The sequence below is a fragment of the Enhydra lutris genome, unplaced genomic scaffold, assembly GCF_002288905.1.
Source record: "Enhydra lutris kenyoni isolate GAN:26980312 unplaced genomic scaffold, ASM228890v2 scaffoldscaffold21, whole genome shotgun sequence".
Lineage (NCBI taxonomy): Eukaryota > Metazoa > Chordata > Mammalia > Carnivora > Mustelidae > Enhydra > Enhydra lutris.
In genome coordinates this window covers 24507695-24524252 of record NW_019154105.1, presented here as the reverse complement: position 1 = coordinate 24524252, position 16558 = coordinate 24507695, and the positions used below count along the sequence as shown (strand labels likewise).

Sequence of the window (16558 nt, the reverse complement as noted above, 5' to 3'; positions counted from 1 at the left end):
CAAACATGTTAGGAGACCAGTCTAAGATAGGTGCGGAATTTAAAAAAATCTAAAATAGGCTTTAAATGTTTGTGGTCTGGGGATAATTACAGGCAAACAAATATCTAAAACAAGTCTTGAGGATTTTCGCCTCTTATTTCCTAAGTCCCATTTCAGAGATTTGTCTTAAATCGCATTTGACTCTCCAACACTGCCCTCAATAGATGGCCGCACGTTCAAGGCGGCACCGAGAATAGAGAGTGCGGCACCGGGCTAGGTGTGGCGGTCCCCACAGCGAGCGCCACGTAACCACAGCGCTCCAACTAATTCAACACCTAGGACAGGCTAAAGGAAGCGTGGGCCGGCCCGGATATTAGGGCAGAAAACTCGGGCGGGAGCAGAAGCAACCGGCCGGGCGGTGCCGGGTCGCCGGGCAGACACCTGGGAGGAAGGATACGCGTGGAGCGCGAGAGGGATGCGAAGAGAGGAACGTCACGCGGCCCGGCACCTCCCAGGGGCGCTGGGTCCAATGGGAGGAGGGCGCGAGCCGCACCTCAACCTGCCCGCGGACGTCACGACGCCGAGGAGGACGCCGGGCCAATGGGAGGCTGTCACGGGCAGGGGCGGGGCCCCGAGGAATTGGGCTGGGCCGCAGCGAGACAGTTGGCTGAGTCCTGTGGCCGCCGCGGGAGAGGGGGAGGGCCGAGGCGGTCGCTGCGGACGCCGGCCTGCTCTAAGCTTCTCGCGCGTCCTTGCCACTTCCCGCATGGTGTCGGTTTCTCACTGAGCGGCGGCGGCGGCGAGGCGTGAGGGACGCACGGCGGGGGCGGCTTGGGGTCGACGTTTCCCGTCGCCGGCACTTCCTCCTGCGGCGCCCGTGCGTGGCCGTCTGGGCCGGCGGGATGGCGGCGGCGGCCCGGGGGAGTGGCCGCGCATCGGCGCCCCAGCTGCTTCTGCTCCTGCTCTTCGCGCTGCCGTGGGCCCCGACCGGCGTCCGCTCCGTCCCCGACGAAGACCTTAGCCACCGGAACAAGGAACTGCCGGCGCCTGCCCAGCAGCTGAAGTCGCAGTCCGCGGCCGTGCAGGGCCCCGAGCCAGCCCGGTTCGAGGTGAGCAGGACGGGCCGGGCCGGCTGCGGAGCCGGTGCGCAGGGTACCAGGCTCGCGGCCGCGGGCAGCGCCGTGCTCGGCCTCGGCGGCCGGCGAGGGGGAGGGGAGCCCGCCGCCGCTCCTTGCGGGTCGAGACGGTGGAGGGCGCTTGTTCCCGGGTCGGGCCGGGCCTCGCCCGGCTTTTTATGGGGGAGGGGAAGGGAGCGCCCAGCCCGGCGTCCGCGGGAAGCTTCCCGCCCGGGGACGCCGGGATGCTGCTGCCGAGGGATGGGCTTCTGGATGACCCGCCGTGTCCTCAAGAGCGGCAGATACCCGTCCCGGGTAGGAAGTTTTTGACCGAGGACGGTGGGAAGCTTTTCGTGTTCCCTGAGGATAACAGCATCGGACGTTTCGGTGTTGAAACCGCTTGTCCCAGACCGCTTCCCCGGATTCAGCTTTGCACGACCTGTGTGTTTTGCCCAGTGTATGTGGATTATGAAGCGTGACTCTCACTTTTTAAAAAACGTGCTCTGGCTTGCAGCAAGTAGCCCTCGGGAATGCAGAGGAATAACCAGTCAGAGTGCTGCGGCGGTGTGGGATGGCAAAACTAAATTTCTGAGCATACCAGAACCCGGTCCTTTGGTCTTAATTAACGTCTTAATTTACGTTACTAGAATCACTGAGTCGCTTGTAAGCAGACCCTCGGCGGCATTTTTAAATGCCTTCCCTGTAGCCAGAAAGCTTTCTCCCCATTTCCAGTTAGGACTCCTGAATTGAGGCCTCTGGGATCTCTTCTCGTGGGGGAGGTTTGCAGTTCCGCCTCTCCCCCTCCGCCCAGGCAGGCTGCATTTAGCCAGACACCGCCTAACGCATCTTTCTGAAATGGAGTTCTCTCCTACTGCTCAGAAACCCTCAGTGAGTTGCCCCCGCATACTGACTTCAGTCCATCCTCTTCTGCCAGATGTTAAGATTTCTTCCTGATTTGGCCCCAGTCAGCCTCCAGGCTTTTTGGACACCACTCCCTTGCTCATAGGCAGTACTCAAACCACTCAGCCTGGACATGTGCCATGTACTCTGTGGCCCGTCTCCCCAGCAGGGAGCCTCCCTAAAAAGGCCTCCTGAGCTTGGGGCGGGCTGTCAGAACCGTCCCCACCTCTCCAGAACCAGCAGATACCTACTCGTTGAAGACGTCCCTAAAACTTCTAGTTAAAAGTGATTTCTCGGGGCGCCTGGGTGGCTCAGAGGGTTAAAGCCTCTGCCTTCGGCTCAGGTCATGATCCCAGGGTCCTGGGATCGAGCGCCAAGCCCCACATCCGGCTCTTTCCTTGGTGGGGAGCCTGCTTCCTCCTCTCTCTCTGCCTGCCTCTCTGCCTACTTGTCTGTCCAATAAATAAATCTTCAAAAAAAAAAAAAGGATTTCTCTCTTGCCTGTCACTCCTGGGCTCAGCTGACCCGGCTAGCCATTTCCACTTATGAAATGGAACTTAAAATGCTGATTCATCAAATGTATTCTTAGTGTTTATCCTTTAGGTTTGTGTCATTTAAGCTCATTATCTGTCATTAACTCATTATTTTCAAACTAGACTACTTTTGGTTAAGTAACTTTGTGAGTGAGAGAGATTTTGAATGTAACATTCCAGGCCTTTCATCATAGTTTTAGTCACATAGTGATTTTTGAGATATAAATAGTGGTAGGTGTGGCTATTAATAATACCTTTTTAGGCAGCAAGGAGAAGTCTAGCCTTGTAAAATAAAGACAGCAGTGTGCCGTGACTGTATTTACGTGGACTTAAGGATCCTTGTCTTTAAAACTGGAGATGGGAGGGAAGGGACAGGCACAATATAATACGATTTTTGTCTTAAATATTTTGACACACAGTGGACCCTTGAACAATGGGTTTGAAGTGGATAGGTCCACTAATACGTGGGTTTTTTTTCAATACAGTATTGTAAATGTTTTTTCTCTTCCTTACGATTGTAACATTTTCTTTTCTCTAGCTTACTTTATTACAAGAACACAGTGTAAAATGCATGTAACATACAAAATATGTGCTAATTGAGATCAGTGTACGTTATCGATAAGCCTTTCTGTCAGCAGTAGGCTGTTAGTAGTTAAGTTTTGGGGGGGCCCAAAGTTATATGCAGATTTTCCACTGTGTGTTGGGGGGTGGCTCAGCACCTCTAATCCCGCATTGTTCAAGGGTCAGCTGTGTTCTTGGTGGTTCTTTTAAGATAGGATTTTTTTTTTTTTTTTTAAGATTTTATTTATTTATGTGTCAGAGAGCACAAGCAGAGGGAGTGGCAGGCTCCCTGCTGGGCAAGGAGCCCTACTCTGGGCGCATGCCAGGGATCATGACCTGAGCAGAAGGGAGATGCTTAAACGGCTGAGCCACCCAGGTGCCCAAAGATAGGAATTTATTCTAAATTGTTCTATATTGTGGTAGAATCTGATTATCTTGTTTTAGTCATGTTTTCATCTAAGGTTTTGATAAGGCTCAGGTTTTTTCTCTAGGGTGCTATAGCATTTTGGAAGAGATTTTTCTTTCTAAACTAAAACATGTTTTAGTTAAACATGTTTTTAAAACATGTTTTCTAAACTATGTAATTTAACGATCCTTTGTTTTTTTTTGTCCTGTTATAAGTAAGATATGGTCAGAGTTCAATTTAATAACTATATAAGCAAGGGCTGATTGTTGCTGGGTATCTGGAAGTTTCAACCAGTTTGCTTTGCAGCTACATCCAGTAGCTTTTAAAAGGGTAGGTTATTTAAATTTACTTTTTTTCATGCCGCTGTGTGAGAGTGGACTTCTGAAAATGGAGGGGGGAGAATCTCTCCTTCACTGGTAGACATTCACATGTAGGATGTATTATGAAAATGTTATACCTCAGGATACTTTGAAGCAAGATAACAACTTCTGACAGGGCTTTCGACATTGTTTTTTTTTTTTCCCCCTATAATCAGCTAAAAAAGTTGGGGCTTCACTCTCTACTGACAGTTACAAATAAACCCCAGTTTACAAACCCATGGGAAGAGTAGTTGTTGGTCACTTGGATCCTTTCATTTATGCAGTTTATGCTTCTAGTGATTTACTTAGTTTTTTTTGTTTTGTTTTGTTTTTGTTTTTGTTTTTTTTTCTTTTTCTTTCCCTGGGCAGAGCATGTAATCCAAGAAGCCTTAGGTCCATTTAGTTGAGGGAGATCAGACAGATTTTATAAAGCAGTTTACAATTAGCTGCGTATTCTGGACGTCCACAGAACCGCTCTGGTTGCATAGCACAGTTGATAAAGCCACAAAAGCCTATTACCTCACCCAGTGCAAATTCTTGTTACTGTATTTCTGCTTTACTGTTTCTTGGCATTTCTTCTATTTATTATCTTTGAACTGTGAGAAGGCCTTCTGTGCAATATTTTATTTTTTTATGTATTTAATTTTTGTATTGACATATAATGTATTATTTGCCCCAGGGGTACAGGTATGTGAATCATCAGGCTTACACACTTCAAAGCACATACCCTCCCAATGTCCATAACCCAGCCACCCTCTCCCCACTCCCCACCGCCCAGCAACCCTGTTTGTTTTGTGAGATTAAGAGTATCTTATGGTTTGTCTCCCTCCCGATCCCATCTTGTTTCATTATTTCCTTCCCTACCCCCCACAACTCCCCACCTTGCCTCTCAAATTCCTCATATCAGAGAGATCATATGATGTTTATCTTTCTCTGATTGACTTAATTTGCTCAGCATAATACCCGCTAGTTCCATCCATGTCATTGCAAATGGCAAGATTTCATTTCTTTTGATGGCTGCATAGTATTCCATTGTGTATATATACCACATCTTCTTATCCATTCATCTGTTGATGGACATCTAGGTTCTTTCCGTAGTTTGGCTATTGTGGACATTGCTGCTATAAACATTCAGGCGCACGTGCCCTTTTGGATCACTACCTGTGCGATAATTTTATACACATTTTTCCATTTTCATGCGATTGCACTCATGCTCCATTCCGCCCAACCCCAACCGCTCAGTTCTAACCTCTTTATAGCAAAGATAGAGGCTGTCAGGTGACTCTTGTCTTACTCATGATTGCTCTGTCAGAATGAAGTGATCATTATGTTACAGAATTTGTTTGGTGGTATTCTACTGTCAAAGCAATTAAAAAATCAGTGAAGCTAAATACATTTAATACATTTCAAATCTCAATTTATAAATACGTTACAAAACTAACAAAAATAAAGTTTAACTCATTAAAATGCATTTACAAAAATCTATTAAATACATAGTATTCTAATATGAATTAACAAGTAACAAAAAAAATAAAAAACAACAGACCTAACCATTCACAGATAAAAAGACATTCTAGTGAGATTTATAATAAAATACAATTTTATCTTTAAATACAATCTCTTATTTTTTATTTGCTTATTTATTGAAAACTTTTTATTTAGGGAGAGAGCTTATACGAGCAGGGGAAGAGGCAGAGGGAGAGGGAGCATCTCAAGCCGACTCCCTGCCCAACCTGGAGCCCGGGTCACAGGATACAGGGCTACATCTCAGGACCCTGCGGTCACCACCTGAGCTGAAATCAAGAGTCTTGATGCTTCACTAACTGCGCCACCCAGTCTTTTAAAGACCCGTACAGTCTTTTAAAACCAGGTTTTTCCATGGTGTCTTATTTAAGTTGCACATGTATTTTTGTGCACATTTTCCATCTTGTGGGAAAGGCATTTCTGACTTGATATGGTAAAGTAACAGTGAGGAGACCGTTCTCAGCCAGTTCTAAACATTTTCCTCTAGACCCCTTTATCGCCAGATTTCACCTCTGATATGATGACCTTTGTTGATTGGCTTTCTTGCTGTCTTCTTGCAGGGAGACCAGTCCTTGTTTCACAGGCATGGGCGGCCGTGTGGAGGTGCCCCTGGGGTTCCCAGGCCGCTTTCGTTCAGTCACTGCCGCGGTGTGCACATCCGAACTCTAGAACTCAAGTAGGAGCTATTGTTTGCCTTGTCGGCATTTTCATTCTTCTCTTGAAGATCAAGAGAAGGAATACTTTCTAAAGGGAGAACTTAGCGCCCCCCCCCCCCGACCCCTGCTCCATTTTTCAGTTTGGAATTAATTTTAATTGAGTATGAGTTTTATTCAGCTATTTTTTTTTCTGCATCTCAAGATGTAAATCATTTGCATCTGACCCCCAAACTGAAATACTGAAATGGTGGTATCTGAACAAAGGCAGACACTGGTGTTTCACCACTGACCCGTCTAACACTGTAACTGGATAGTGGGATCCCAGAGTTACAGTCCCTGCCTGTGAGCCGCCTGGAGCATCTCCACTTCCTGCCTTTCTCCGTGTGTGGGGCCAGACTGCCATCCTTTCCGCGCCTCTTCGCCGTGTCCCTATGCCTGTTCTCTTCTGACCTCTGCTACTTGCCCTCTTCAGAGTCTTTATTCTTTCCCTTTCATTGGCTCCTTTCTGTCCGCTGACACCAGCCCACAGGCTTCTCCTTTTTGGAGAAGGGGAGAAAAAGACAATAACTTAACTACTTGACTGTGTTTGTTTATATTCTTCAGTTTTATAAATCAGATTTTTTGGAAAGGTTTTATTTAATTATTTGTCAGAGAGAGAGGGAGAGCGGCAGGCAGAGGGAGAAGCAGGCTCCCCACTGAGCAGGGAGCCTGATGCGGCGCTCGATCCCAGGACCGTGGGATCATGACCTGAACCAAAGGCACATGCTTAACCCACTGAGCCACCCAGGCGCCCCTCGACCATATTTCTCACTGGGGATTAGGGAATTAACTGCTCTTTTGCCTCACTCTAGTCTTCCTTATTTGGCTTCAGTCCTTGTCTTTTCATTGAAATTCGGTTTTGAAGGGTACCTAAACCTACCTCCTTGCTACATCCTGGGGTCCTTTTCAGCTCTCATTTCACACTGTTCACCCTCCTCTTTAAGAGCCTTTACCCCATCTTGGCCGGATGTCCTTGAGTCTTAGTAAGTTTCAGTCTCTCCTCTTACGTTATGTTGAGATAACAGGGCTCAGGTTTTTGAGAAGCTGGTTAAACGGCATATATTAAAATACTACATCTAGTTAGTAGCTGAGCGAATGGTGCCTGCCCCTAACTTGACCATCTGTGGTGCTCTCCTGCCTGGCCCTCTGATTAAGACAGTTGTGTTGTTGTTGCTGTTTTTTTCCCCCCCTCTGCCCCCTCCCCCAGGTAAAGACTTTCTCTAAGGCTCATTTTTTCAACTTAATCTATCTCCCTTTCTCTTGGAAATCCCATGTACTCGCAGAGCTCTAGGGGATCAGCGTAGGCTGCCAGCAAACAGACGCGCACCTCGAGACTGGGCTGGACTCAGCTCAGGTGTCCCAGTTCTGGTGGCCTCTTGGAGGCCTTCATTTGAAATGTGTTTTACTGCCTCCCAGTGAACGTATCTGAAACGAAACCTTATTTTTTTTCCCACTTGCCCACACACTTTGTAGGAATATAAATATTCCTCCCAGTACACCCAGCAGAAAACCTTACCATCATCTTTGATCCATTCCCCACCTCTGACCACATTGCCACCACTTTTTAAAGTTCTTTTGATGTTTTCCCTTTCCATCATGTGCAGAATTGTCCTTTCTCTGAAGTGTCTTCAACATTGGTCTTACGCGGCTGATCGCCTCATTCACTGGTCCAGTGGCTGCCAGCCTTCTCTGCTTTCTGCCCTGATCTATTAGCCACAGTGCCTTGATCGCATTTGTGGCTTCTACTCAGACTTTTAAGGGCTTCTTGCTGGTCAGAACAAACAGGAGTTTCAGTCTGGGCTCAGTTTATCATGTTTCTCGTCTTACCCCAGCCATGCATCTGATGGGTTTACTCCCTGTTCTCAGAACATGCCTGTAATCTTTCCAGTTGTCAGTCCTGGCAGTAAGGTAAGGGCATGTGCCCCGGTGCATTTTGAAGTTGGAGTGGCTGGTCCCGAATCCTGCTGAGGCTTCAGGGAGGCTGACAAAATGAGAGCCCACTTCCCGCGTTGGTCAGTGGTTGCCCCACAGGTGTAGCTCCTCCAGACTGCCGGGCAGTGAAGGAGTGCAGAGCCCCTAATTTCTGGTTGAACCTGCCTGAAACCCATGAATAGCCTTTGAAGAATTGGTTCTCCATAAGCAGAGCCAGAGATTGGGTTGAGAGATTTTTGAAGTGGTACACAACAGGTGTCTGCAGTCATGTGTATGGAAAACACCAAAAAACCCAAAAAACCCCGCAAGTACAAAGAACATAGAGTGAAACAATATGTGTCCCCCTCCTCCTCTTGTATTCTAGTTTGAGGAGTCAGCAGACTGCATTTTACCACTGGCTCCTAGGTTTGTTTGTTTTTTTTAAGATTTTATTTTTTTATTTATTTGACAGAGAGATCACAAGTAGGCAGAGAGGCAGGCGGAGAGAGAGAGGGAAGCAGGCTCCCCACTGAGGAGAGAGCCCGATTTGGGGCTCGATCCCAGGACCCTGAGATCATGACCTGAGCCAAGGGCAGAGGCTTAACCCACTGAGCCACCCAGGTGCCCCGTAAAGAAAGTTTTTTACTGGAGCAGAGCCATGCCCGTTCATTAAAGTCTTCTCTGTGGCTGTTCTCCAGCTCCAACATCTGGGGTTGCATAGTTACCACAGACTTTGTGGCCTGTGAGATTAAACATTTGGCCCTTTAAGAAAAAGTTTGTGGACTCCTGTTGTGGTCATCCTGGTTTCTTTCCTGTAAACACCCACTGTTAACTGATCACTTGAGACCTGGCATGCATTAACAGCGAAACCAAACTGTATACCGCCCTCCCTCCGCACCCCTCCACACACACACATACAATGTCTATACGCATAATAGCTGCTTTTTTTCCAATTTAAAAATATCTTCCTGATTTTTCTTTATTGGTATAAATAAAACATTCTAATTTTTACTTTTCTTCTATTTTAGAAAACATTCTGATACACAGAGCGACCATTTGTTTAACCAGTTCCCTGTTGATGGACATTTAGTTACTTTGTCTTCTGTTACTACAGATGACATTACATTTGCACATGCTTCTAGTACAGAGAGATGAACTCCCCTAGGGCTCCTGTCATAAACTTCGCTTCAGAAGTGTATCTGCTGTGCCCACGGAATGCATTCACTTTCTCTTGAGGATCGCAGGTGGTTAGGGGTGGGAGGCGTCGGGCTAGGTCTTGCTTACAGCTTCTCTAGTAAGTTGGATCTTGAGGAACCAAGGCGAATCAGAAAAAGGAGGTAGGAAGGGCGGTAGGACTGTGTGACTGAAGGCTGGTGGTTATGAGAAGCTTAACAGATTCTTGTGTTGTGCTGCCCAGAACGGTAGCCCGAGCCATGTGGCCATCCTTCCGCACTGGAAAACTGTGGCTTGGCTAAATGGGGACGTGCGTGAGCTGGGCGTGCTGAGTAGGTAGACGCCCGTGTGGAAATAAAGGAATGCCGTGTTCCCAGAGTAGTGTTTTGGCTATGTCGGGTTAAGTAAAATATTATTAAAAATAACTTTATCTGTTTTTACATTTTTAAAACGTGGCTACCAGAAAATGTAAATTCTGTGGCTTGCATTATTTTCTGCTGGACGCAGCTGCTCTGGCCCATCCTTCCATAGGGAGCGTGAGGCTCGTCGTTAGTGACCAACTTAATGAACCAACTTCGTTTTACAGGGATGAAACTGGTCATTGTGGTACGTTGTGGTTGTTGTGTGTCCCTGAGTGCTTGCTGTGTGGCTAGGCGTCATCCTAAAGCTTTCTGTGTGGGAGCTCATTTAATTTTCACAGCAGCCCTAGAGCTTGAGTCATGGGGAGGTAAGCTTCTGGGCCCAAGGTCCTACAGTAAGTGGTAAGGCCTTGGCTGTGGACCCGGGCAGTCTGATACCAGAGCCACGCATTAAACCGCTGCAAGTTATCCTGAAGGTGGATTAGAAAAAGGAGACGCTCCCTGCACACTGTAAGCAGTTAGGCCTTTGACAACCAGTGATCATTTTCTGACCCTGTTATTAGCACTTTAAGTTTTAAAAAATCGACCTCCGTAATACCCTGATGCTTCGGTTGTCAATTCTTATCACAGTGGTTGGTGGTTTAACACTATCTTTTTGGATATCAAGACTAGCCTAATATATGATAAAAGCTGCAGGTTGATTTTCTTGTGTCGTGTATATAGCAAGTTTTTAAGAATATATGGTTTTTTTGTTTTGTTGTCCTTGCAAGGCAAGTTTTATTTTGTCGTCATTTCACAGAGAAACAGACAGGCTGAGTAATAAAGCCAGGGCTTTATGGTTGGGAATTATAAGGTCAGGAGAATATAATATGCAGTTTTGATCCCTGTGTTTTTAAAAGTAAACATTTTCTGGTTTTGAGCTTAGAGCTAATTGATCATAAATGGTGTATATTTATTCCTAAATGTTTTCTTGGATTTCAGATCCTAAATACTTTACAGTGAAATTCCTTCATACAGGAGGAAAATGGTTGCATTAATGAGAGCCGAGTTGAAATGCTTCTTTTTTTTTAATGATGCTTAATGATCGAGGGTATTTGAAGAGAAAGGAAGCTCATCTTTAAAGGACCATCAGCATAGATGGAGCTAAAATGGTCATGGAGAGAAAGCAAGAATTTCTTTTCTTTTTTTTTTTTTTTTTTTAAGATTTTGTTTATTTGAGAGAGAGCAGGAGGGGAGGGAAGGTCAGAGGGAGAAGGAGACTCCCTGCTGAGAAGAGCCTGATGTGGGGCTCCATCCCTGGATTCAGGGATCATGACCCAAGCTGAAGGCAGTCACTCAACCAACTGAGCCACCCAGGTGCCCAAGAAAGAAGAATTTCTTAAAATGGTACTTGCTTAATAAAGAGCTGGCTTCCAAGGCTGTCCTTTTGATTTAGTCCTAACATCAGATATTTTCGAAAACATTAAATTGCCCCAGTTTTTAGCTCAGAGGTCTCGTCTGATAAATGCTTAAATTTTGCTGATCTTTACTGTGGAATTGGGACTCACGTTCCTTTCGTGAGTTGAGGAAAGCTGTGCGCACTAAGAATTTAGAATTTTATTCTTAACCTCTGACATCTCTGACTAGAACCTGTGTAAATCAAAATACTTGTTTTTTACCCTGTCAAATATCATATGTATTTTTGGAGTTTTTTTCTCTTTTTCATCTCTTAGGTTTCTAGAGATTCATAGGCTTTAAAAGTTAATTAAAGGTTGGCTGTTAGGCTTGGAGGAGACATGCAGAAGCGATTTGTCCAGTCCACAGTTTCCCAGCCTGGGAACTAGAGATGTGCTGGGTTTGGTAATTCTTCACAGTGGAGGTTGGGGCTGTCCTGTGCATGGCGATCTGTCCATAGCAGCACCTGTGGCTTTTGCCTGCCAGATGCCAGGAGTTCAGTTGTGACAGCATCTCTGGACATTGCACTAAGACCCCTGAGAGACAAAATGGTCCCGGTGGCAGACCTCCGACACAGTGCATGTCCCGTGAGGGGACGTCTTCTTCTCTGGAACTCTGACACAGAGGAGGAGACTGGCTGCCTTCTCTCGCCATCCAGTATGGCTTCACCTGGCTGTCTTGGGGGAGAACTCTTTTCTCTGGGGTAAGCTAAAATCTGCCCCCTAAAGCTAGCACCTGTGACTTTCTAGTTCTACCTCTTGGGACCCTGCAGTGTAGATACAGACCTGCAGACTTTTTGCGGCCATGGGAACATAGGCACCTGGTTTCTCCTTGTCCCTTCTTTGATTGTTTTAGAGCCTAAGTTGGAAACTTTTTTTTGACGGGCCAGGTAATATTTTAGGTTTTTAAGGTCTCTGTTGCATAATTTTCCCTTCCTTCTTCCATCCCTCTCCCTTCTGTCCCTCTTTTTATTTTTTGCAACCCCTTAAAAATGTAAAAAAAAATTCTTTCTTTTAAGGATTTTATTTTTTGGACACAGAGAGAGACATAGCGAGAGAGGGAACACGAGCACGGGGAGAGGGAGGGGAAGAACAGGCTTCCTGAGGACCAGGGAGCCCAATGCGGGACTTGATCCCGGGATCATGACCTGAGCTGAAGGCAGATGCTTAAAGACTGAGCCACCCAGGTGCCTCTGTAAAAAACATTCTTAGCTGACACAAGCTGGTCGTGGCCTCGCAACAGCCTGCCACCCTGTAGCTTGAGAGCCTCTTCTTTCTGGGATGATCTTCAGGGGGCGGGGCCTTCTCCACGGTGGCTCCCCAGAACTGTGCAGGACTTTGGGTGAGAGCTGGGCAGCACAGAATAATGGACTTGTCACTAGCTGTTAAAAAGTACGTCAGGTACTTCTTGCTTCTTGGAGCATGGTCACATTTCAGCTTAAAATGACCTTAATGCCGACCAAGATTTAGGTTTGTCGTTTTTTTGTTGTTGTTTTTAGTATTTTATTTATTCATTTAACAGAGAGAGAGAGAGATCACAAGCAGGCAGAGAGAAAGGCAGAAAGAGAGGGGGAAGCAGGCTCCTTGCTGAGCAGATAGCCCGATTCAGGGCTCAATCCCAGGACCCTGAGGTCATGACCTGAGCCTAAGGCAGAGGCTTAACCCACTGAGCCACCCAGGCGCCCCAGGTTTGTCGTTTTTATTAGACCACAGGACACCTCCTAGGATTGTTTAGACATTGGCATAGCACTATCATATATCCAGCTCTATATGTGTACATCTTTTTAACAGTTTTAATTTTTTTTATTGAAGTGTAGTTGACACGCAGCATTACGTGAGTTTCAGGTGCACAGCATGGTGATGTGACAGCTCTGTATGTTTGCTACCTCACAGGTGTGCCTGCTGTCTGTCACCAGACAAGGAAACCATGGCACCGTTGACCATATTCCCTGGGCTGTCCCCTTCTTCCCCATGATGCACTCACTCATAGCTGCAGGCCTGTATCCCCACTCCCCTTCCCCCGTTTTGCCTGTCCTCCCACCCCCACCCCTCTGGCAGCCATCAGTTCTCTGTAATTATGAGTCTGTTCCTGTGTTTTGCTTGCTTTTTTGTTTTGTTTTTTAGATTCTATGTGTAAGTGAAACCAGATGTTATTGTCTTTCTCTGATTTCACTTAGCATAATACCCTCTAGGTCCATCCATGTTGTTGCAATGGCAAGATCTCTTTTTTTTGAAAGACTTTATGTATTTATTAGAGAGAGAGCACACAAGCAGGGAGAATGGGAGAGGGAGAAGCAGACTTCCACTGAGCAGGGAGCCCGACTCAGGGCCCTGATCCCAGGACCCCAGGATCATGACGTGAGGAGGCCAAGGCAAATGCTTAACGGATTGAGCCATGCAGGCGCCCCAAGACTCATTTTTTTAATGGCTGAGTAATATTCATTGTGTGCGTGCGTGTGTGTGTGTGTGTGTGTGTGAGAGAGAGAGAGAGAGAGAGAGAGAGAGAATACCGTATCTTCTTCTGTTGGTGAACACTTAGGTTCTTTCCCTGTCCGGCTATTTTAAATAATGCTGCAGTAAACATAGAAGTGCATAGATCTTTTCAATTTAGCGTTTTTGTTTGCTTTGGGTAAATACCCTGTACCGGATCGTAGGGTCGTTCTATTTTTAAGTTTTTGAAGAGCCCCCGTACTGTTTTCCACAGTGGCTGCATCAGTTTACATTCCCACCAGGTGCACGAGGGTTCCTTTTCTCCACATCCTCACCAACATGTGTATCTTATCTTTTTGATTCTAGCCATTCTGACAGTTGTGAGGTGGAACCTCATTGTGGTTGTGATTTGCATTTCCCTGATGATGAGGAATGTGGGGCATCATTCCATGTGGCTGTTGGCCATCTGGATGTCTTTGGAAAAATATCTGTTCGGGATCTCTGCCCATTTTAATCAGATTATTGGGTTTTTTTTGGTATTTTATAAGTTCTTTATGTATTTTTATGTCCAGCTATATTAAATCACAGCTAGAGCCATTTCTTGCTCCAGCCTGTTGAGAACTTTCTATATCCTATTTTGTCCTGTAAAATGTTAAAGCAACTTCTCTCTGCTTTCTTTTACTTGAATGTTTGGTAAACATATCTGACTCTTCCATTCAAGTTACAAATAAAAATCTGAATGAGATATAGCTAAGAACTAATCTCAAATGTTTGGGAAATAGAGTAATTTTAACATTTGGCTATAGCTGGTCTCCTTAAAAAAATTATTTTGCAGAATTATACTTGGATCTGCATTGTAGCATCTATCAGTTAGAAGTTTTGGTCATTACAAATGGCTTTCAGAGTCCTTAGTGAGTTAATGACAGTGACAGAAAAACTTCAATTCACATCCAAAAATAAAACAATTTTAAGTAACGATTTTTTCCAAAAAAATAGCTGATACAGCTGTATGTATCTTTTTTATTTCAGAAAGGATTTACACCAGCTGCCCCGGTTCATGGCAATAAAGAAGATCCAGCTACCCAGACGAATTTGGGATTTATCCATGCATTTGTTGCTGCAATATCAGTTATCATTGTATCTGAACTGGGTGATAAGACATTTTTTATAGCAGCCATCATGGCAATGCGCTATAATCGGCTGACGGTGTTGGCTGGGGCTATGCTGGCCTTGGGCCTAATGACGTGCTTATCAGGTGAGTGTGCTTTTTTCCTCCTCATGACTTTATTGAATTAAGGAGAAAGCGTGGTCTGGGGCATTGAGTCATTGACTAAACTAGTCAGGTGCACTTGGGTTGACACAGTTCCAGAATTAAGTAAACAGAAAATAGTGTCAGTTACGTACATTACTAAAAACCATGTTGTACTTTTAAAATTAAGATTTCAAAGTTTGGAAGAAATTCAGACATACTAAAAACCATGTTGTACTTTTAAAATTAAAATTTCAAAGTTTGGAAGAAATTCAGACACTTGGAAGCTAAAGACCATCCTGCTCAAGAATATTTGGGCCCATCAGGAAATCAAAGAAGAACTTAATCAATTTATGAAACCAATGAGAACGAAGACACATAGATCCAAAACCTACTGTGTACGGCAAAGGTGGTCCTAAGGAAGAAATACATAGCCATCCAAGCCTCACTCAAAACAATAGGAAGGTCCTGAATACACACACTGTCTTTACACCTTAAAGATCTGGAGAATCAACAACAAATTAAAGCTAACCCACACATGAGAAGGGAAATTATTAAGATTAGAGGAGAGATCAATGAATTAGAAATCAGAAATACAGTAGAACACGTTAATGAAACTAGAAGCTGGTTCTTTGAAAGAATTAATAAGATTGGCAAACCACTGGCCAGACTTATCCAAAAGAAAAGAGAAAGGACCCAAATTAATAAAATTATGAACGAAAGGGGAGAGATCACAACTAACACAAAGGAAGTAAATACAGTTATCAGAAATTATTATCACAGCTATATCACAATAAATTAAGCAACCTGGAAGAAGCTGATGCATTCCTGGAAACCTGGAAACTGCCAAGACTGAAACAGGAAGAAATTGACAACCTGAATAGACCAATAACCAGTTACGAGATCGAAGCAGCGATCAAAAACCTCCCAAGAAACAAGCGTCCAGGGCCTGTTGGATTCCCTGGGGGAATTCTACCAAACATTCAAAGAAGGAATAATACCCGTTTTCCTGAAGCTGTTTCAAAAAATAGAAACAGAAGGAAAAGTTCCAGTCTCTTTCTATAAGGCCAGCATTACCTTGATCCCAAAACCAACGAATTTGAGACCCGTATCCCTGATGAATGTGGATGCCAAAATTCTCAACAAGATCCTAGCTAATAGGATCCAACAGTACATTAAAAGGATTATCCATCATGACCAGGTGGGATTCATCTCTGGGATGCAAGGGTAGTTCAATGTTCACAAATCAGTCAGTGTGACAGAAGACATAGAGAAGAGACAAGAACCATATGGTCCTCTCAATTGATGCAGAAAAAGCATTTGACAAAATACAGCATCCTTTCCTGATTAAAACTCTTCAGAGTATAGGCATAGAGAGAACATTCCTCAACTTCATAAAATCCATCTATGAAAAACCCTACAGCGAGTATCATTCTCAATGGGGGAAAGCTAAGAGCCTTCCCATTGAGATCAGGAACATGACAAGGATGCCCACTATCACCACTATTGTTCAACACAGTACTAGAAGTCTTGGCAACAGCAATCAGACAACAAAAAGAAATGAAAGGTATTCAAATTGGCAAAGAAGTCAAACTTTCTCTTCACAGATGACATGATCCTCTATGTGGAAAACCTGAAAGTCTCCATCCGCAAATTACTAGAACTCATACAGTAATTTAGTAATGTGGCAGGATACAAAATCAGCGTCCAGAAATCAGTTGCTTTCTGATACACTAACAGTGCAACTGTAGAAAGAGAAATTAGAGAATGGATTCCATTTACAATAGCACCAAAACCACAAGATACTTGGAATAAACCTAACCCAAGTAAAGAATATATGCTCTAGGAAGTACAAAACACTCATGAAAGAAATTGAAGAAGACACAGAAAGATAGAAGAACAGTCTATGCTCATGGATCGGAAGAATAAAC

The 16558-nt window shown here is 44.9% G+C and overlaps 1 protein-coding gene across 1 annotated transcript in view; it reads left to right on the top strand.

Moving 5' to 3' along the window:
• The first annotated feature begins 667 nt into the window (after positions 1 to 667).
• Positions 668 to 16558, top strand: part of LOC111149070 (transmembrane protein 165) — a 31164-nt gene continuing 15273 nt past the window's right edge. The window contains exons 1-2 of the mRNA XM_022505977.1: positions 668 to 1088; positions 14408 to 14633. Coding sequence (XP_022361685.1) covers positions 882 to 1088; positions 14408 to 14633 — 433 coding nt within the window. The 5' untranslated portion in view covers positions 668 to 881. The remainder of the gene's footprint in view (positions 1089 to 14407; positions 14634 to 16558) is intronic.